The sequence below is a fragment of the Eulemur rufifrons genome, chromosome 7, assembly GCF_041146395.1.
Source record: "Eulemur rufifrons isolate Redbay chromosome 7, OSU_ERuf_1, whole genome shotgun sequence".
Classification (NCBI taxonomy): domain Eukaryota; kingdom Metazoa; phylum Chordata; class Mammalia; order Primates; family Lemuridae; genus Eulemur; species Eulemur rufifrons.
This window is the reverse complement of record NC_090989.1, coordinates 199894251-199917754: the sequence shown is the minus strand read 5'-3', so window position 1 is coordinate 199917754 and position 23504 is coordinate 199894251. Positions and strand designations below refer to the sequence as shown.

General features: G+C 40.2%; 1 protein-coding gene across 9 annotated transcripts in view; it reads right to left on the bottom strand.

The window, feature by feature from the left end:
* The window catches only part of SECISBP2 (SECIS binding protein 2), a 41537-nt gene extending 18913 nt beyond the window's left edge, over positions 1-22624 (bottom strand). For 2 of the 9 annotated variants that reach the window (XM_069476258.1, XM_069476257.1), the window contains exons 1-10: positions 22507-22583; positions 21255-21400; positions 14706-14955; positions 13955-14096; positions 11815-12044; positions 8155-8230; positions 6284-6492; positions 3483-3605; positions 2089-2178; positions 445-577 (exon numbers count right to left, since the gene is read on the bottom strand). In XM_069476258.1, the coding sequence (XP_069332359.1) occupies positions 445-577; positions 2089-2178; positions 3483-3605; positions 6284-6492; positions 8155-8230; positions 11815-12044; positions 13955-14096; positions 14706-14955; positions 21255-21400; positions 22507-22542 (1435 nt within the window). In that variant the 5' untranslated portion in view covers positions 22543-22583. Of the gene's footprint in view, positions 1-444; positions 578-2088; positions 2179-3482; positions 3606-6283; positions 6493-8154; positions 8231-11814; positions 12045-13954; positions 14097-14705; positions 14956-21254; positions 21401-22506 lie in introns of all 9 variants that reach the window. The other 7 variants (XM_069476250.1, XM_069476259.1, XM_069476252.1 and 4 more) reach the window with 7 other exon arrangements.
* Positions 22625-23504: the final 880 nt, after the last annotated feature.

The following is a 23504-nucleotide window of genomic DNA, read 5'->3' as shown; positions in this document are numbered from 1 at the left end:
AGGGTCTCCATCATTACCCAGGCTGGTCTTGAATTCCCAGTCCCAAGCAATTCTTCCACCTCAGCCTCCCAACATGCTAGGATTACAGGCCTGAGCCACCATGCCTGGCTTTCAGTTCATTTTTATCTATGGTGTGAAGTAGGAGGTATGACTTTTTTTTTTTTGCATATGGAAATCCAGATGTTCTATCATCACTTTTAAAGAGACTGTTCTTTGTTCTTTTAATGGACTCTGCAGCTTTGTCAAAAATCAGTTGGCTATAGATATATGGATTTATTTCTGGACTCTCAGTTCTTCTCCATGGGTCTGTATCTATACTTACTTCAGAACCACACTGTTTTGGTTATATATAAATAACTTTTGATTACAAGAGAAAATATTAACAAAATAATCTATCTGAAAAAGACTTTCAACCACTTGCCTGAAATGAAAAGACTCTTTTACCTGAGAACACCACTGGTTTGGAGGACTGTTTTGCATGCTGGGAGTGCTGCTGCTTCTCCAGTGCTGTCAGCATCCCCCCCAGATCCAACTGTACTGGAAGCTGGCTCTTCTTTACACTATTTTTAAAATTACCCTAAAAAGTTCAAAAATCATAAATTTATTTATAGTATTATACAAAATGTGCTTTTTACTTTACAAAAAATTCATATAATTAAAGATAAAATGAAACAGATTTAGAGACTATGAAAATCTTAAAATTAAAAAACAATCAAGTAAAAAAAGATTAACCTCACATTATCTGACAATATCATCATGGTTGTTTATTTCTTTCTTCTTTCAGAACACTGGATTTATATTAAATTGCCTACATTTCTGTCTATTTCTCCATTACAACTTAACAGTGTACATCTGTAGATAAGACACCAGGGCTCATATAAAGTCTTTGACTACAAAAGTCTGAGTGTGAGACTACTTGGTTAGTACTATTACTTCATTAGCACTATTCTCTTTTTAACTACCTCCACGAACCAACAAACTGCCATGGAATCATAGTGATATGGCCAGCAGTCTACACAAGCCCAAATCATACCCAGCAGATAATACTAATGTAGGCACAAAGTTTGATATACTTGAAACAAGTTAGTTTTGAAATAGTTGTGATTTGGGTTTTGAGGCCGTATTAAAAAGTTGTACAAGGAGTGGCACGTGCCTGTAGTCCCAGCTACTCAGTAGTCTGAGGCAGGAGTATGGTTTGAGTCCAAGAGTTTGAGGTTACAGTGAGCTAAAATCAGCCTACTGCACTCCGGCCTGGGAAACAGAGTGAGACCCCATCTCTTAAAAACAAGTGTACACGGAAGCCTGTGGTACGTCCTAAGGCATGGTGTCCCGTTTGCTTCAGCACCTCCATTCCACTCTCTTCCCTGACACCAAAAACCCTACAGGCTGAGGGCTCATGTCAGGGCAGGGCATCCAGTACAACAAAGGCAGGCAAGGAGACCTGCTGCAGGGATGGAAGGTAAGCACATCGCCACATGTGAGTTGAAAGTTAATTCACACAAAGGTTGAGAATTTTATTTTTCATAAATGTGAAAATCTCCCTCCTTTAAAAGGCAAAATAACAGTGAACATGTTAAAAGAATAAATGGTTAAAAGTATGGAAATTCCCCATCTAAATTATGAATCACAAGCTCCCTCCTGAATCTACAGGGAGGGGAGAGGGTACAACGAGAAATCACCTCCCCTTTGGCTTCTGTTTTGACTGCACAGAATAAAATTCTGGTGCTTCTCTTACTTTTCTTCTGTCAGACATTACTGCCTTGCAAAGCAATTCTGTTTCCTAAATAAACTGAATCAACTCTTTTTCTTTCAATTAGTTTCATAAGGCAGTTTTGGCCCCCACCTTTCTGACTTACCAACTACAGTTACTAGTAGTCTTATTACCAAAGTGACAACACATTATGGCGTAAGAGCAATTCTGCTTCAACACAAAGGAGGAAGTTCTCCCATGAAGGAATGAATCAAAACAAAACCACCTGTCTCGGTACACAAAGAAGTCTGGAAAGCAGTTTTTTTTTTTTTTTCAAGAGTTTAGTTAAGCAAGAAAAGTTAAGCTTAAAGCAATTGTGGTTTCAATCTAAAAATTACCTGTGGCTGCTGTTTAGATTGAAATTTCGGTGACTCTACTCTGTCTCTTCTTTCAGATGCAACTGCCAGGTTGGGAAACTCCTCGGCATCCTAAGTAAACCACATACCCCTTTAGCTCTTTATTAATCATGAGAATGCAAACATGCCAAGTGCAACCTTTTCCTTGCTTATATTTTCTGTCTTTAATAAGATCCCACAAAGGTTCTCAAAGGTGATACAAAAAAGCTGTGAAACTCTCACATAAGAGCTTCTGCTTTATTTAACTTTAAATTTAAAGACAAAGTTCTAATACACCCATACCCAAAAGAGAGAGGGTGCCACCAAGGATCCTGGCACACTTGAGGGGGTCTACAGAAGTGACCTTGGACCAACTTGGCATGAGAATATTCAAGCACCCATTCTTCAAGACTCTGTTTTTCACTAAAGAAACTATCGGATCTGGATGCAGCAGATTCATGTTATGTAATTTGTGCTGAACCCATGCTAGTAAATAGAGACAAAGGCAAGAGGCCTGCTATAAACAATTTTAAATCATTTTAAAACATTGTATGTAAATTTGTCAGTATTTTAGGTGCTCTGGAAAAAAGAATTATGTGGGAAACCTGAAGCAGAAATATGAATTATTCATTGGCCCAAACCATAATGCTCTGCCATGGTAGTAGGTCTTCAACATGTAACCCAGCTGTTCTAAAATGGATGTTCCAAGAGCCTTGGGAACTGTACCCCTCACCTCAAGTTTGTGGGAATGCCCTAGGCCTGACCCCAAGCTGGGCACCTGGGCAGCACCTCTGAGAGCCTTCTGCTTATATAGCAGCCAGGCCGCCTGGGGCTGGTTTAGCAACATGAAGAAAACAATCAGGCCCATGAGAAACTCAGTCAGAAGCCAGGCTGGCTGCTCAGAGGACACAACACTCTTGGAGTATCATGGGACAGCAATTAAAGGGCACTTTTGCAAGTTCATGACATTCTCCTCACTGGGGCCAATAATGGATCTATGGTATTCTACATTTTTCTCTATAGTAAAGCACTTTATAATAAGATTTCTGGATAGAAAAGCAGGCCCTGCAAAAGCCAACATTCTAAAGCAAGGAAAAAAACAGGTACCAAGGGGAAATATTAGTAATATGGCAGACAAAGTATTAAACTCCGATCCAAGCAGTTTTGTCCCCAGACCATTCATTCATTCCAACTTTCACTGAGTGTCTGCTCTGAGACAGCTGGAAGCCAAACAAGAGGTGAGGAGAATGGGTGGCCACTGTTTTCTCTAGCACTAAGAAATGATCACCAAAAAAAATGTTGGAGATATTCACTTAGGAAACCAGCATGAACCCATGTTTCTATTAAGAAAGCCCATTTATTATATCATACAACATGAGTAATAAACATAAATGTACTTCAATCCTTGGTGGCTCTTGAACTGTGAGGATTTCATATTTTGATTTAGACTTTTCTTTCTTTTTCTTATTCTTTCTTGAGGCTTCATTTTGTTCAAGGTTGCCACCTTGTGATGCTTTGGACTAGAACAAAAAACAGCAAAAATTGGCAGTTTTTAGGGCATTCAATAGAATATTTAATACCATGTGTCAGCAAAATTAAAATAAAAAATTGTATAATCACATGGCAATTTTATTCAGAATTAGGCTCTTCATTCCCCATTTTCTAAAGAGCCAGCACTCAGTAGTATAATTCTGAAAGGGAAAAAAGTATCTATTAAAATAATAGTAACAAGCCTAATTCCTTTTGAAAACTGGTGGGTTTGAACAGAACCTAGTTTCCAGCTTGAGGAGGTCATGTTGTTAACGGTCCTGCTGACACCAGCCTGACCTCCCTTGCAAGGCCCGGTGGCCATCTGTCAGCACAGCGCAGCGGTTCCTGCTCTGCACAGCACGGCCGTCTGCACAGCAGATCACCTGCGGAGCCTTCCAATCACATGTCGGAGCCCATCCCAGACCTGCTGAATGTGACCTCATCACTCCTACAGGCCCTTGAGCCCTTGGCCCCTCTTCAGGCCAAATGTGCTTTGGCCCCCGGACCTTTGCACCGAACACTAAGACCTGAATTTGGGTAAGCTCGGACTGCTCCTTCATGTCTATCTGGCCTCACTCTCCAGCCTCTTGTGTTGCTTGGTTTTCTCGTTACAGCACTCATCACTATCTGGCATGTTCTGGATCTGTCTGCATAGCTAGTCTCTCCCGACTAGAACGCAGGGTCTTAAAGGGCAAGGAACTTGGTATGTTCTGGGCCCTGCTTTGTCCTCAGTGGGAAATTACCATTCAGAAGTAAAAGACTCAGCTGCTATTAAAAAGAATGTTTATGTACTGAGCTGGAGGGACTGTCCATATTTTGTTAAGTGAAAAAGGCAAATTTTAAGAGTAATGTGTATAGAATGCTTGTATTTTGTTTTAAAAAAACAAAACAACTGGCCGGGCGCGGTGGCTCACGCCTGTAATCCTAGCACTCTGGGAGGCAGAGGCGGGTGGATCGCTCAAGGTCAGGAGTTCGAGACCAGCCTGAGCAAGAGCGAGACCCCGTCTCTACTAAAAATAGAAAGAAATTATATGGACAACTAAAAACATATATAGAAAAAATTAGCCGGGCATAGTGGCGCATGCCTGTAGTCCCAGCTACTCGGGAGGCTGAGGCAGTAGGATCGCTTAAGCCCAGGAGTCTGAGGTTGCGAGGTTGCTGTGAGCTAAGCTGACGCCACGGCACTCACTCTAGCCTGGGCAACAAAGTGAGACTCTGTCTCAAAAAAAAAACAAAACAACTGAAATCCCTCTCTACTCATTTATATTGTCATGAGCCTGAGGCAGGACATATGAGAGATTGTTAGTGCAGGTTTCCCTGAGGGGTTGGACAGAGGACCTTTTCCCCATAATTAGATCCTTGTAATTTTCTTATCTTTATTTCAGAATTTTTCTAAAATGAATTTTTATTACACCTATATTTAAGAAAATAATTTTTAAAAAGATTCTGGGAAAATAAAAATCTGTTAACTATTAGAATGTTAGACTGGCTCAGTGAGTGACCAGGCAGCTAGACAGTGGACTGTGTCCAGTCTGTCCCCAGCCACCTGGAAGAGCCCCAGACACAGGCAGGAGGACTCCACAGAGAGCCAAGTTCAGTGTGTGCGCAAAAGGGAAGGTCTTTCACCTACGTGTCCTACTCTCTCTCAAATACATGCCACGAGAAATTAAGCACACGTCTGCCTGTGCTGTAATTGTCACTAACAGATCATAAATGCATAGTTACCACTTATGTGGAATGGGCTAATGACATTTTGGATATCAAAAGTATCCTCACACTCAAAAAGATAGGAAACCGTTGCACAAAACATGACCACATTTCAACCTAAAATAATGTATCCTTACGCAATGAAAATCAAGGACAATATCTATACCAGTTTTAAAAAAAAGCTCCTGAAGAAATAGATCTAGGGATTGATACAAATGCAACTTAAAATTATTTAAGGGGAAAAAATCTATTCTGAAATGCTACCTGATAATAAGTAAATAAATTACAATTAACCAAAAATCATTAACGTACACCAGATGATCACAAAATGTAGAATTCAATTATAATAATTTGCTACCAGTATTCTAGTACTGGTAAAAGCCATTTAAATTCAACAAAAGACTAGGGGAAAAAGCAGCAGCAACTTTACACACCAGAGTATAAACTGAAGCCAGCACATCTTTAAAGAATTCAAAATGGTTCACAGATATTTTAAGACCATAGGTCTAAAATGCATATTCTCTCTCATACGTAAAAGCTATCATTTGCATTCTTTGACTGACAATCTACTCCTTTTTCAAGATGCTAGTATAACAGACTCAGACTAGTGACTACAGTATAGAACGAAACACTTTCACAGTTAGGGTCTGAGGGCAAAAAGAGAACATCCAGTGCACAGATCAACATAATCAAAATGTGACGCACACCTTCATTTTTCCAATCTTTTTTTACTGTAGTATAATACATACAACATAAAACTTACCACCTTAACTATTTTTAAGTGTATAGTCCAGTGGCATTGAGTACATTCACACCGTGCAACCATCACCACCATCCATCTCCAGAACTCTACCTTTTGCAAAAACTGAAACTCTGTCCCCGTTAATAAATAGCTTCTCATTTCCTGCTCCCCCAGTCCCTGGCAACCACCATCTTACTATGTGTCTCTAGTGATACATACCTTTTTGGCAGGATGAACAATGTGTTTCTCTTTCTTGCAGGAAGGATCCGAAGATAAAACTTCAGAGGACAATATACTAACATTTTTAGGGTCTTCTGATGAAGCAATGGTCTTTAAGTTTATCATGGAAGTAACATTTTTAGGGGCTGGTGACAGTTCTGTAGATAATGTCTGCCGAACAACATAACCCATTGGTGTCCAAGATAACTCTGCTCAAAGATAACCAAAATTATTGAATAATATCAACAGTAAAACAGAAATTCCTTAGTTACTCAGACATGCATTACATGAGTGAGGTAACTGCTCAGAGCATTATTAAATTTAGGCTATCATTCAAAACATCCTCCTGGAAATCACAGTAGTCATTAAAGTTGTTTTTCTTCTTGGAGCATGCATGCTGAACTGTTTTTCCCTTTAACTTGTAAGGTTTATTTTCCTAGAAACTGTTTTTTTAACTTGGGGAAATGGGAGTGGGTAAACAAACAATAGTTTTGGTTAAAAAACAATCCACAATAACATCCACGTGGCAAACACACGGAATTAAAGAGCTAAAGATCAAATTTGGGCCCTACTAACCTTGATGTGTACCTTTAACATCAGAAATCAAAGATCACTAGACTGCAGCTATCACAATAACTGGTAATTTCTTTCTTTTAGAACACAGGCATAAGAACAGCAACACTACTCCTTAGGTGCCCATGAAACTCTATATGCAGACAAAACAAAAGGACATCCATCAGGACACGGCAGGCGAACACCTGTCAGCCGTCAATGGCTACCCCCAAGGGTAAGACAGACTCTTCTCATCATTACACAGCTACACGTCCTCAAGGCAGCCTCTGAAGTACAGATCAGTACTGAACCACATATATATCACTCATGAGAATGTAAAAGAAAACACTTTATGCATAAATGTGGAATAGTTTTGTAAAAATTTCAAAAGCAGAATCTACTGAACTCTCCCTTAATATATTACTTCCTGGCCAGTCCAGCACAGATCAGCAGCCCTCAAAGTGTGGCCTGAGGCTCCTAGGACCCTTTCAGGGGTCTATGAAGTTGAATCTGTTTTCCCAAGAGTACAAATACCATTAGTTGCCTTCCCCACTCTCCCCTTCTCTTTCTTGCCAGAGTACTGGAGAGTTCTCCAAAGGCCGAATGAGAGGACAGTAAAGCAGCTAAATGCCACGGTAGATCTACAGAGCCACATGTTAAAGAGTTGCACAACTGTAAAGCAAGAGTGCTGTCTACTGTAGCTTTTTAATTTTGAAAAATAGTTTTCATAAAAATATGCTATGTTAAAACATATTTGTTATTGTTAAGCAAATTAATGCTTTTAAAATTTGTTTTAACTTTGAAAAGGGCAAATATTGATAGATTTCACCCAAATAATAGAAGCTCTTTGGGGCTCTCAATTCTTAAGGCTTTTAAAGGAGTCCTAAGACCAAAAACTTTTGAGAGCAGGTAATACTGAAGGAAGGAGTCATTTCTGAGTTCATAAAATTTCTCACTCAACTGGATGTACATTTCATTTAGAATTCTTGTCTCTTATTTTACATTCCTTGTGCATGATGGGGGAATCTCATTTAATTACTTTAATTTTCTAAATTAACATTAATGTTAGGATACTAACAATACATTAGCTGTCTTCAAGAAGGCTTTCAAACAAAAACCATTTTGATTGCACTGGAGTTAAAAATGAACTTTTTTAACTCCAGAGGCTGGTCCAAAGGCAGTGAGTTATCTCAATTAAATGTTCACAGTCAGTTACAGATCAAACTCCTTGTTCTACTGTTTCCCCTCTTCTCACTACTACACTTGACTAGTCTTAAAAAAAAATGAACTTAGAAAATATATTTTGTAGCTACTCTTACCTCTTGTACAAGGGGAATTGGAGGCAACATTAGTAGTCACACATTCCTCTGGATTATTTTTCACCACCATTTCACCCTAAAAAGCAAATACATTAGATGTCATCAGGGAAGTATAAATTAAAACAAGGAGATACTAGTACACACCTATTAGAGTGGCCAAAATCCAGAACACTCACAACAGGAACTCTCATTCACTACAGGTAAGAATGAAAAATGGTATAGCCACTTAGGAAGATAGTTTAGCAATTTCTTACAAAACTAAACATACTCTTACCATATGGTCTAGCCATGGCACATCCTGGTAATTACCCAAAGAGTTGAAAATTTATGTCCACACAAAAACCTGCACACAGATGTTTATAGCAGCTCTATTCATAACTGCCACAACTTGGAAGCATCCAAGAAGACCTTCAGTAGATGAATGAATAAACACATGGTACATCCATACAATGGAATATTATTGAGCACTATAAAGAAATGAGCTATCAAGCATGAAAAGACATAGATGAAACTTAAATGCACATTACTAAGTGAAAGAAACCAATCTGAAAAGGCTACATACTGTATGATTCCAACTACATGACATTCTGGAAAAGGCAAAACTGTGGAGACAATAAAAAGATCAGTAGTTGGCAGGGGATGCAGGGAAGGAGGGATAAACAGGCAGAGCACAGAGGATTTTTAGGGCAGTAAAACTATTTTGTAACCATACTGCAATGGTAGACACATGTCATTATGCATTTGTCCAAACCTATAGAAGATACAACACCAAGAGTGAACTCTAATGCCAACTATGGACTTTGGGTGATGATGACGTGTCAATGTAAGTTCATCATTTCTAACAAATGTACAGCTCTGGTGCAGAATGTTGATAATGAGAGAGGCTGTTCATGTTTGGAGGCGGGGATATATCGGAAATCTCTGTCCTTTCCTCTCAATTTTGCTGTGAACATAAAATTGCTCTAAAAAATAGTCTACTTAACTAAAAAAAGCCAAAGCAGTTATTTTCTTACTATTTCAAATTGAAAGTAACCATTTAATTTTAAAATATAGCTTCCCTTGCCATTCTTAAAATCTGCAAAATATATGCTAAAAATTCAAAATATGTAAATATATAGCGTGAAAAGTTAAATTACTTCCTTCTACCAAATCTTAGTCCTTAAAGGAAAAAACTCGTCCACTGTCCACAGCTTAGTATCCTTCTATTTCTTTGCCTACAATATAAACATTTATGCATCATTTTCATATGGATTCCCAATAATGGGATCATACCATATATAATATTGTACGTTTTTTAAAAACTTAATATGCCACTGACAACTTTCTAGGCCAGTACAGTTGCACCACACAGTTCTTAAAGCTGCAGTCCTCCTATGGGAATGAGAAAGCCATCATTCACTAGGCCCCCATACCAAAGTCCAAGAGAGTCCACCAAAATGTCCACAAAGACAATAAACGTAAGCCTGTAATGCACGCCCCCTTTTACAGAGACAGAAGGCTGCCTCACATGTTGAACATAAGGAATAAAATGTACATATATGAAAGGGGCATGTGAGTATATCAAAATACAACTCAAAAGTGACCAATGCCAGAGGTAAGTCAACTGACAAATTCAAATTTGAATCCATTAAGCACACAAAGGATTTAAAATAAGTTTTAAAATTCATATGCTTCATATTTTCCCACTGCCATTTCATTATATCTGAGTCCACTAAAAAAATAAAATTATTAAAACATAGCTTGTTCTTTTAGTAAATATAATTGTTATGCTCTCCAAGGCCAATAAAAAATTAGAAATGGCTTACCTGTTCAAGAATGGTTAAATAAAATATACATATCAATATGAGAGATCAAATGCAATGCTAGTTTTCAAAAAATATTCAATGATATGGGAAAAATGCCAAAAAAAGTTCTTACAAATTCAAATAAAGGGCTGTACATGCTTATAATCCCAAGATGAGGGGAAACCTCTTCAATTACCACAACAGACCATTAAAAAAAAAGATTAAGTGCTAAGCACGGTTTTCTCTTGGTTGTACAATTTCAGATAATTATATTTACTTTTTTCCTTAATATTTTTCTGCCATTTATAGACACTATTAATATCAGGAAAAAATTTTTGTTACAAGGGAAATTAAAACAAAAAGCAGACATATAATCCAAAAGAGTGTGTGTGAATATATAATAGAATGTAACAGTCACATGTAACAGGTGACCTCAATATAAAGCAAGAGCCATGCTCCCACCCACCCCAGGCGCCAACCTTGAGGCTCACACAGCATTTCTGCATGTGATGAAGATGGGGACCCCCTTGAGTATCCAGCCACTACACACACCCACTCCGGGGCCCAGGAGGCAGGCACTGATGCCACTGTGATTTTTAGTCAGCCACCAGTCTGGCTGACTTTTCACATCTCTTTCATGGGAAAGCACTGTGGTGAAACAGTGCAAGGGTTCTGCAGAGGAAACGCTGCCCAACGGTGCACGTTCTGCACTACTACTGAGTCTTTCCAAGGCACCTAAGAGAAGTCCAAGGACAGGAAACAGAAATCCTTTCTCAGTTCAAGAGGTAAGCGAGTTGGTGAGCTCAATTTTGTTATCCTTCTTCTCCTTGCCTTCCTACCAGGATGTACCCCGCCTCTTCCTGCAGTGGAAATTTGTCAGAAGCTATTTTAAGGACTACTAATCTAATACCATTTTTTCCCAGAAGTCTCAAATCAACCCATTTGAGGCAAATGCCTCAATGTGGGGAAACTAAAACTTTGAGACCAAATGCTGAATATAGTGTTATTTAAAATTATTAGGCAACAAACTGAAAGCACCTACTGCAATAACTTTTGCTGAATTTGCTGTATCATTAGCAAGACAGGGATGTAGATAAAAAGCCTGGAAAATTCATAAGATACACTATGCAGTCTTAAATATTACTATTCCATTTTTTAAAAAGTCTTTTTCTCTGTATTGGAAAATGTGCTGTCAGAATGCAATGCCAGGAGTAGCATGTTCAGAATGGGCTGTCAAAGCAGCTAGACTTTGCTAGAACCTTTTTCTTCTATGGCACAATATCTTTTACAATTCCAAATGAAAACAAGTTTATTAGGTGACTCCTTAATTTTTTATTTTTATTTTTTTTGAGACAGTCTCGCTCTGTCATTCAGGCTAGAGTACTGTGGCATCAGCCTAGCTCACCTCAACCTCAAACTCCTGGGCTCAAGTGATCCTCCTGCCTCAGCCTCCTGAGTAGCTGGGACTACAGGTGCGCACCACCATGCCCGGTTAATTTTTTCTATTTTTAGTAGAGATGGGGTCTTGGTCTTGCTTAGACTGGACTCAACTCGAACTCCTGGCCTCAAGCAATCCTCCCTTCTCAGCCTCCCAGAGTGCTAGGATTACAGGCATGAGCCACCATGACTGGCCCAGGTGACTCTTTTAAAAGAATAGCTATACTAGGTGTGACAGCCTCACTGTAAACAGTTCAAATAACAGAGAAAGTGATCTACATGCATGATAAAAGGCCTCCCCCCAGTAACTCTTCTCCAGCTCCATGGACTTCACAGCCCACATCAAGATTTAAAGTGTAGTGTCTGAAGTGATATAACTGAAAAGGCGTTTACTGAGGAGAAAGAGAGAGAGAGTGAAAGAAAACAATCTTCAACTCACCTCTGATAACACTGTAGCTGGTGTTACCACTTCTTTTAGAAGAGAAATGTCTGTCGAAGTAGAGCAGACAGATCCCCACTTGGGTTGCTTTTGTACTGCTGACATATTATTGTTCTCTGGACTCTGCAGTTCAGGGAAATCCAACCTGGTAAATTCAAACTCAGGTTTGGAGGTAGATATACCCTTTGCAATGATTCTGGATTTCCTGTCTGTTCTTTTATGATAACCATCTGTAATTACAGAATTAAAAGTAGGGGTAAAAATTTAGAAACCATTTGATGACCGGTACTTATGCTTAAATTGCAGAGTAGAAAGTCTATTGATATTGATGCGTAAGAGATTGCTGTCAAAACACCTTTAGTTTTGCTAGTGTTCTTAATCTTCTTTGCAAAAGCGTAAAGCATAAATGACCAGAAGTATCAATCACTCTAATTGGGCCATCATGCAGAGAAACCAAAATGCATTGCAAATTTTAGGAGTATGGTATGACATTTCAGTCAATGATGGCATGCACATACAGTGGTGGTATAATGGAGCTAAAGAATTCCTATCACCTAGTGATGTCATAGCCTTTGTAATAATGCAATGCAACGAATGCATTACTCAAGTGTTTGTGGTCATGCTGTGTAAACAAACCTACTTCACTGTCAGTCATATGAAACTACAGCACAGGCACCATATATGGATAGCATGTAATACCTGATAATGATAATAAACTACTATCTTACTGGTTTATTATGTATCTACTACATTATATTTTTTATCATCCTAGAGTATACTCCTTCTAGTTATTAAAAAGAAAAAAGTTAACTGTAACAGTCTATTGCTCCTAGGCTACACACCTCTTTTATTTAAGGACATGTTTTGAGGCTGGTGGTTATCACCTACAGGCAGGTCCTTCAAGAAGTATTCCAGAAAAAGGCACTGTTACCACAGGAGATGACAGTTCCATGAGTGTTACTGCCCCTGAAGACATTCCAGTGGGACAGGATATGGAGGGGGGGAAGACGATAACACTGATAATCCTGACCCTGTGTAGACCTAGGCTAATGTGTATGTTTTATGTCTTAGTTTTGAACAAAAAGTTTAAAAAGTTAAAAAAAATAATTTTTTAATTAGGAAGAGCTTATACAATAAAGATATAAAAAAATTTTATACAGCTGTTCATTCAGAGTTTTGCAAATTTGAAGACACTTAACAAATTTCCTGTAAGTAATAAACTTTCCATTTTTCAGTTTGCTGGAACAAACTGGAGGAAGGCAGCACAAAATTCATAACCTCTTTCCATCTTTCTCCTGACACTCAATGGATCATCATCCACGTAGGCTGCCGCACCATGAAGGCCCTCCTTTAATTGCAGGGCAAAGTGACTACAGTTAACAGTTAATCTTTCTTTGCACCAGATGGTTTATGAGTAAAGTCTTTGGAAAGAGAAAAGTTTATATACCAAGTAACATAAATTATACCTGTAAATAAACTGGTAGAAGGTTTTAGCATATTAACAGGTTATGTCTGTAACCCAACTACAGCAGTAAATAATTTACAGGAAAAAAAACAAGGCATCATGCAGAATCATTAACTTTTGGCCACAGGCCAGAATGAGAGTTTTCAAGACCATAGCAGACATGCCTATGGCACAAATCAAAATGATGTCCTCTGAGTAACCACAATGCCCAGGTTCAGTTATTGTTTAGGATGGGACTGAAACCATAGTCAAGTTCTCCCACCTATAAAAGTCTTCCAACAGAACATCAGAGAAGCTACTTCAGGAATGAATATGGTCAAATACAGCACAAAGGATGTGGCTGTAATATGCTTTTATTTAAGGACATGTTTTGAGGCTTGTGGTCATCACCTACTTGCTATGTGACCTCAGACACATTTTTCGTGTGAAAACAAGGTCATGACAACTTCAGAGCCCACAATGCAACAGGTACCATACAATAATCCCTTTCCTGGGAGGAAAGGCCTCCAGAATTGCAAGGGAAGTCTGATGTCCTCAAGCTGTGTCAGGCTCCAGGTCTCATGTCAATGAGAGCCACAGTGAACAACCCCACAGCAACAGCCACACAGAAAACAGCAGCCTTTCTGGCATAGATGGGGTAGGCTGGCATTATACCATAAAGCTGGTGACTTTTACCTGATTTCAAACTATTCTCAGCATGAAGAGACAAATGACATGAATCTTTAGCTGATTTGATCTCAGATGACAGAGTTCCATCCGCCCTTTTACCATCCAACTTTTGCTCATCATACGTTTTTTTCTCATCATAGGTTTTTTTCTGCAGGAAAGTTTAAAAATCAACATGAAACAAGAAAACCACCACTACAAAAAAAGGTTTAAAATAGCAAATTATTAAATATTCACAATTCAGTCATTTTTAAAAAGATCAGACCAAATCATTCTTAAAAAGGTTAAATAACGGCCGGGTGCGGTGGCTCACACCTGTAATCCTAGCACTCTGGGAGGCCGAGACGGGAGGATCGCTCAAGGTCAGGAGTTCAAGACCAGACTGAGCAAGAGCGAGACCCCATCTCTACTAAAAATAGAAAGAAATTATCTGGACAGCTAAAAATATATATAGAAAAAAATTAGCCGGTCATGGTGGCACATGCCTGTAGTCCCAGCTACTCAGGAGGCTGAGGCAGAACGATTGCTTAAGCCCAGGAGTTTGACGTTGCTGTGAGCTAGGCTGACGCCATGGCACTCTAGCCCAGGCAACAGAGGGAGACTCTGTCTCAAAAGAACAAAAAACAAACAAACAAAAAAGGTTAAATACCACAAAAAGATACGCAATGCTTAAATATGCAAAAATTTACCAAAATTCTTTATATTTTAAACATTAAAGCAACTGACTCAAGAATACCGTGAGACCATGGCATTTACTCACCTTTAACAGAGCTCTTGTTTCTTGTGGGAGAGGGCACATGTGCTCATTTCGGGGTATCACCGTTTGAAAACCTTGGTAACAACCGGGTTGGTTATAGTCATACTGGGAGCCAGGCACCGAGCAGACGCTTTGCGTAGAGCCAAGGGTGTAGGGAGAGTAGGCATATGGATGAAGAGTTATCTCAGAAGATAAATACTGAGGTGGAAAAGCTGAAGCTCCAAAGGCCATATCTTCAGTATATATTTTCTGTCTAAATAAAAGTATAAACTTTAGTTGCAGATTTCATACTATAAACCAAAAGGTTTAATATTTTATAATAAACAAATTCTAACTTTTTAATATTTAATATTTCTTGAGTTCACTTTAGCATTGAAATGTCCCTATTAAAAGCCAAATAAAACCTTTGAGCATTCTTTTCTCACCTTGCAAAGGAAGATGCTGACCAGTTTCTATTTTTTCACTAACGAGCCAGAAGTCCATAAGAAATGTCAGCAGAGCCAGAGGACGTTCCAGCAGCTTTCACGCCCCTGCTGTCAAGTAATGGGAAAGCCTCTCTCGGCAACCTGGCCAAAATGGCCCAGAAGACCATCCTCTCTGCTGAGAGGGTGCCCAACAGCCCGCAGTGCCTCCCTTCAGGGGCCTCTGGGGCCTGCAGACAGTCTTCTCCAGCCCTTCCCTGCTCCAAGCCCAACACAACATCCTGTGCCACGCTGACTCTCAGGGCCAGAGTGCGAAGGGGACACTACGAGGGAACTACACAGCCAACTGATGAGGAAAAATGCCATCTCTGAAAACTGTAATTGCCTCAATTTGTTCAAACTACAAGGCTAAACCAAAATATTATGTAACACTTATTTTTCTTTAAGCAAATTTGGTATAAGGCTAGAGATTTCAACCATTTTCCAATGAAAGCTGATACAATGACAAAATGCTAAGCAGCTGAGTTAAAATTCAAATCATAACCTCCTCATTCCCATAAATAAGCACCAGCAGATGTTTCTGTGAATTTCAAGAGCTATACCAAAGCATACTGGTACACTGACAGGCAGGAAAATCCAAACCTAACCATGACACATCCTGTATGATGTTCAAACTGTCAATTGTCAGGAGATATGCACACAGGCACCGCTCCCCAGAAATCATATTTCTAATCTTTGCAAGTAAAAGCCTACAATGAATAAGAAAAGGTGCCACCATCTCTACCTATAACACGCTAAGGAGAATGTTACTGCTTCACTTCTATCCAGTACTTAATTATACATTGCTGTGTATCACTATGTGCTAGTTCGTATTTTGTAATAAATTTAGATCTTGTAAGATCTTTTACTTACAGGCAATTCATTCAAACAATGAACTATTCCTAATCAAAAACCAAACCTTTTCCACTGACATTTCTCTGTCCCCCAGAACACCTGGCCTAGTGCTGCCCCAAACAGAGCACTGAGCACTAGTTCCTCATAGAGGAGAGAGAGATTCAAAGCTTCACCCACTGCCTACACGCTCCTGTGAATTCCGTGCCTTACTTGGCTTGTGGCTCAGAAAATCTGCCGGAGGGCAGGTTTCAGGTGAAAGTGAAGAAGCTGTTCTTCCTAAGAGAAGATGATAGCAGGAAAACAAAAAGGAGGGGCAGGGTCTAATGGTGGTTGTGAAGGTTGTTGTCATCCAGAAAATTTCCATCCATGGGTCAGAAGACCTGGGTTGGGGTTCTGGCTCTATCACCGTCTAGCTTTCCACTCTGCACAAGTCATTTGGGTTTCTGTCCCCTCACTGGTCCTTCTTTCTCTGGAAAATTGGTATTTTTCATTTCCATCCAGTGCAAACACAACAACATGCAGAGAACACACAATACAAAATATCAAAGAGACAGCTCACAGCATCCCAGGAAGCTTCAAATGGCTTGGCTGGAAAATTCCAGATGCCACGAGCTGTTCAGATGACCCTGAGCAACACACCTGTTTTACAGGCACTGTCCTACCCTGCCTTGTCCCCAGTAAAGCTAACCTGCCTACCTATCTGTGCAATACATGCCTCCAGCAGCCTTCAGGTCTCTCAGGACCTCCTTCTCACCTCTTCCTCCTGGCAGGGGTTAGGTCTGGCCCTCCTATCACGTGACTTGGAAAGCTCCTCTGGCCTGGACTGTGAACTCCGCCCTCTCCTGGTTCTCACCCACCCTCCAAGGCCCCTTCATCTCCTTCCCTAGTGCAGTCTCCTCTGCACCCCTCCATCTCACATTTCAGACTCATTCTGAGTTGGAACCTCTCATCATTCTGCTCGGGACTTCACATAAATACAAACTATCCAGAACCTTCACCAGCTTTCGGCCTCCATCTCCAACTAACAGGTCATTTCCACCTAATATTTCACTTTTTCCCAATTTAGCACATAGAAATCCCAAACCTACTCTCTAGTCCCCAAACCAGCACCATTTCCAACTTCTGTGCTCATGAATGATCCCACAATTTTTTCCATGTATCCAACTGGAGACCTTTATAATATCTTTCCCACCAAAACCTGTTATAGACTATCGTGGAGTCTTTTTTCCCTTTAGCAGGTCTCTCATGTATTTTCTTTGCTATTTCTGGTGCCTGGAACCTGGTTAAAACCTTCAAGCCTCACTTCCCTAAAAACAGAACCAGAATTCAGGAGTGATAATCATGACTCCATTCAAAATACCACCAACAGGTCCCTATTTGCTACCCAGCAGACCGACCTAAACTTTTCAGCTGTACTACGGAGGCTTCCAATCTACTGACAGCTTCCCCTACCAATTTCTCCTCACTCCTCTACTCTTCCAAACACACTGTCCACATGGTCCCTTCAGTCAGGCCAGGATCCCAAGGGGATCCAGAATCTCCTCCACCCACCAGACTGACTGGAGCCACCTACTCAGCCATTCAATGCTGTACACTGCTAGGCTGTGTGCTAGCTCTTCTCACAGCTGATATTTTAACTTAAAAGCATCAACTGCTGCTTTCCGAAATTTCCACAATATATTGCAAGATACTGATGCTCAATTACTTCTTGTCAAAAGCAGCAGTTTTGGAGAATGCCACGATTAAACTCAGGTCAAAAAAACTGAATGCTAATTCTGGTTCTGACACGACCTATTTGAATTAGTATGGACAAACTCCTCAGTTTCTTATGAGTAAAAATAACATTACATCTCTCTGCCAACCTCACTGACTGTAGTAACCATGAAAGAAGTGAAAGTATACAATAATTCCCAAACAAAATGCACACATCCTCATGCACGTGTTGCACAGGATTTGTCATAAAGGATATATTACATTATTAAGCATGAAATGTCCCATTTCCTTAAGTACTAAGTTTGACGGTTGATATCTCTGACATTTCACTTTGACACTTCTTGTTTTATTTTTATTGTGAAGGTATATAGTCAGTTTCTCAAACATATGTTGTGGCTTCTGATTATCTTTCAAATTTCTTTTTACAGCAATTTTTATGAAACCATGGATAAGTCAAAAATTCATGTTATTTTCAAATACAAGTTCTATCGTGGAACCAATGCTGTGCAGACAGCTCGAAATATCAATAATTTTGGGAAGGATGTGGCTAATCAACGCACGGTATATGGATGGTTTGAGAAGTTCCATTCTGGTGATTTTAATCTTGAAAATGAGCCATGTGAGCGACCTAAGACCAAGGTGGACAATGATGAGCGGAAAGCTATAGTGGAAGTGAATCCATCTCAACTTACATGTGAATTATGAGCAAGGTCTGACATTACTATTACAACAATACTGGACCACTTGAAACAAATCAGCAAGGTAAAAGAAGGTGGATAGACGGGTTGCATGTAATTTATATAAATGTCAGAAGAGAAATCATCTTGGCTTGCCTTTCTGTGCTGTCATGGCATAAAGGCAAACCATTTCTACACCATATTGTCATGTGTGATAAAAAATGGATTCTTTTGACAATTGCAAGCATTTGGCACAATTGCTAAATAAAGATGAAGTGCCAAAACACAGTCCAAAACCAAATATTCATCAAAAAAAGCTAATGGTGTCTGGTCCAGCGCTGGTATTATCCACTACAGCTTCATGAAACCTGGTCCATCGATCACAGAGGATGTCTACTGCAACCAGTTGGATGAAATAATGGTGCTTGTGATGAAGCAGCTAAGATTGGTCAATAGAGACAGGCCAATCCTCTTGCAAGACAATACTTGACCATGTGTCACACAAACAACGCTGCTCAAACTACAGGAGCTGGACGTGGAAATTCTCTGCCATCCATCGTATTCACCAGACCTTGCACCAACTGTCTACCACTTCTTCCAGGCCACTTCTTGCAAGGACAAATATTCAATTCTCAACAAACTGTGGAAAATGCCTTTCATGATTTCATCACGACTCACTCTCCAGGCTCCTTCGCTGCTGGCATGAGTAAGTGACAATGTAGGCGCATACTTTAACTATACTGCTTCCTGTTTGAGATATCATAAACTACACTTTTGATTTGAAATCAGACATTTGATATTCCATGACCTAATACTATGATAATCAATAAAGTCATCACCTGTGGACATCACTTGGAGAAGAGAACTTACTTTGCTTGCATAGGCTTTTATTTGTTCATTACATCAGTAAATAATCAGTATTTCCAAGACCAATACTATATATCAGATGACTTCTATTGATATTTGTCCTATAAGATAAATTTGGAGGAGACTGGTATATTTGTTTTCATCTCCATCAGTTCAAGTCTATATAAGACTGATAAAAAGAGGAGCTTATGAGAAGTCTTTTCCTCCTTTAGGATATAGTCCTTTCCATACAGTAGCCTTTCAGTAATTAATTCCAAATGAATAAATGAAGTATCTTCCAGTGCAGTTAAAGGTACTGGAGGGAGGCTGAGTCTATGAAAGGTTACTACACCTCCTTTAAGGAAAGATGAAGGAAGGCAATATATAAAGATGATTTAGGTAGCTATGTGGTGGAGCAAGTAAGAAAGAGAACATAGTTTTGTTTCAGAAAATTCTACTTTTTTCACAGAGGGAAAAGATCTCTATTTATAAATAATCTGACTACAGCAATGCAATTTTTAGTCTATATTAGAACTGACTAGGTAATTGATTCTCAACTATGTGAAGTCTCATCATTTCATCCCTACTTTAAAGGCTCTTTTCCTTTCTAACCCTTACTGTTTGGTTTAATACCTCCTTTATCCTTAGTTGTTTTCTTGCCAGGAGTGAATACTGTAAGCCTATCTTTTCCTTGGTGATAAACAATTTTTAAAAAATCAAATCTAAAAAAGGACAAGGTGTCAAGAAGCTTAATTTTGAAATTCAGCACTATACATCCTTGAGTCTCTGATTAGTGTCCATTCATGTTGCTGTCAAAATGTTGCTTTAGCGATATGAATGTTTTCCACCACCAATCTGAGTAACTGGAATACCACCTAGCAGATGGCTTTGAGTTCTTCTCAGTGTGTGAGATATACTTTTGTATTGTTTAATGGGAGACACCCAAGCCAAGGAACAACTCAAATGAGACCCATGCCAACCTCCCCTTTATACAGGATGAGACTATAGTGGAAAAATTGGAAATTCCTACCAAATACCAAATTCTAGCATATAAAGGTAGGATTTCAACTATTGTCAAAAAATACAACTCTCAATATTTCCTAAATACACCAGACATCTCAATAATTTTCTTATTCATTCCAACTTTCATTCTTGCAAATATAATTATAGAATTTATGAGCAGTACAAACTATTTTCAATCACACCATGCACACACACAAAAAGGAAACAAGTCTGAACCATATCCAAGGAACATAAAGCAGAAGGATTCTTACATAAGAACTAAAGCTGATGCAGACCTTATAATAGATCTACAAATAAATCTACACAATTACATGAAAGATTAACACTTGTTTTTCTAAATTCAGCCAAAAGTGGAAGCCAGTTTGTAAATACCTAAAGAATGAATCTTGAGACGGAAAAAGAAAATTTAAAGAAAAACTTAAACCTTCCTTCAACTCAAATTTCATTTAAAAGAATTTAAACCCAAAATTTGTGAAATCCATCTCCACAGAATATATATGAAGCAAAATGGCTGAAAGCAAAAGCCACCGATTTCCAAGGAATTATACACAGAGGCAGCCATGGTTGTTAGTACCCACCCCTTCCCTGAACAAGATTTTAAAATGTCAAACCTTAAATATGAGGAGCATGTTTATTTGGTCCTTCCTGCCATTTCATCTCTCATTAGATACATGATATACTGCATGAACAAATGAACCCTGAAACTGCATTTTCTACTAATAAATACAATGCAGCCTCCCTTTTCTTTGCCCAAAATAACAGAATGAGTATGGAGGAAAAAAGGAGGAGTGAAAGTTCCAGTTTTGGGCACAGGATACAATTAAGCTCTGATACTACAGGCTCAGACCCTTCTTGGCTGAAGAACATTCTCTTGCCATCTGCATAATTTTACTGCGTTAGCATATTTGAAAGCCTAATCACCATTAACTCTAGAAATAAGCCCCCTGGTAAGGTAAGACATTTTGAAAGATACATACTCTGTCACTGGTGGTTCCTGAACAAACGGATAGTATGTGGCTGCACAGCTAGGGAAGACGCATGCTTCTGAGGACTCTGACCATGCCACATTGAGCCCAGCAAATTTAGGGACAAATGGTTCGACATCTGCTGATAACTTGATGCCCTGAGGGGGAAAAAATGGGGTTTTGGCTTCATTCTGCAATCAACCAAAAGTAAACAAAACAAAACACCCAAAGAGAGGTGTTCCTTTCTAACAGCCCCAGAAATGCTAATCCCAATGCTGTTGTTTAAAAACTTCTGCCTACTAGAGACAAGAATTTATTTGCTAACAATTTCTCTCAAATGCTTTTTTTGTTAGAAAAACCACTCGTCCAAATACTAACAGTGAAAAATGTGGACAACCAATTAAAGTGAAACTAAAATTCAAGCCAGATTATACAGTTAGGACCACAACTGCCGTTTCCACAATTTTAAATTTGGAATAAGGATATTTCACCTCTCAGACCTACTTAGGGATAACTAAGAACTGTAGAATTACTGTAGTCAATTACAGACGTGGAATTACTGTAGTCAAATACAGACATAGAATTGCACCCAAAGCACACTGCAGAAGTTTATTCCATTAAATTCCTCAAAAAAAAAGTTGCACAAAAACACTCGCTTTTTACTCATGAACCACTCTCTTGTTTTATTGAAAAAGCAAGAGTTTGCTTTGCTAAAAAATCATCCTATCGCTATGAGCCTTTGAGATTTGAATTTTTTTTTAAGTTTTTAAGATATGTAGTAAGAGATTTACTTTCACTGAGAATTTTATAACCATGGTTTTTAAGTCTAAAACTAATGGATGCGAGTGCCAGGGCTCCATCTAGTGGTAACGTTGAGTATGTAGCGCGGAAACGACGTTTAAGAAAACTCAGGACGCTTTACACAAGCTATTCCTTCCCAAGAGCGCCCTAAGCTTGCCGGAGTCCCCGTGCCGTGACCCCTGGGCGTGCTGGGACAAGACAGCCGTCACTGGCCCTTGTGGCTCCGCACCCGAGAAGCAGCGCTACCCGTGGGCGGGGTCTGCCCCTCGACCACCGCTCCCCGGCGGGCCCGGGGCGGGGCGCAGGGATCGCGGCCGCCCATTCCGCGCTCGCGCGCGGTCACAAGCCTCCGGCCCACGCCCGCCGGGCCGGCCCCGTCACCGCACGACCGAGACCCCGGGTCTGGCCAGGCCGACGGGCTGAGGCCGCCGAAGGAGCAGCCGCCGGCCCGGGCGGCCCTTACCTCGCCTTTGGGCTCTCGCGGCCCCTCCGACGCCATAGCGGGCTGCTCGGAGGAGGCCGCGCCGGGTGAGGCCCGCAGCCAGCCCGTTGGCTGACCCGACAGACGACGCGGCGTTTCCGCCTTCGGAGGGGACGCCAGGAAGTGCGTCACAGAAACGCGACGGGGTCCATTCCCTCCTTCCGGCCGGAAGCATGGGGCGTGGGCTCTGCGCCGCCGCGAGCAGCACGTGGAGGTTACTGGGGAAGTGACCCCTAGGAGTCTTCTGGGCTGGGTCCTCAGTGTAGATTACAGGAGCCTCACGTGTGCCCTGCAGTGCTGGGCTGTCTTGCGATAAATTCTGCCGAGGCAGTAGCAAAGAGAAACTTAGCATAAGGCCGTGGTTTACTCGTGTCCTCTGGGTCTGGCATCACATAGGAAGGTTCCTTGGATAAGGTGGCCTGGAAAGACCTCTGGCTGAGGTGAGCAGTCACCTTAAGAACGTTTACTAGTAAGGGAACTGTGGGGAAAACTTGACGTTACCTGACGCCACTCCAGGACTTGATTTCCCTAAGATTTCATAAGGTGACTTAGGGGAATTGGACGCCCTATAAGTCCTACAGATCTGGAAAGCCTACAAGACTACTGGCGTCCTTAATTCCCAGAAACTTAAGGTTTGGAAGTAACCACGGAAAAGAACTTAATTCCAAAGTCGCTGTTTCATTCTAACATTAAAAACTGTGCTAGGACATGGTAAAGAAATGCAAAAGTAGTATGATTTGTGCGGGTGGAAAAGAACTCTACAGGAAGGCAGAACTTACCAAATACTTTTGAGAAACATGTAAGGTGCTGCAAGGACAAGAAGGCTCACCAGAGAGGTGACCCAGAAGACTGGTGTATCTTTCAGTAGATAGAGGAACTTCCTTTTTGCTCTGAAGCTTAAAGGAAGGTGCAAGGGAATTTAAGGGACAGAAAATGTTTGCCAGCAATGTAGGCTATTTACCGGTAGAGGGTTTATTAGG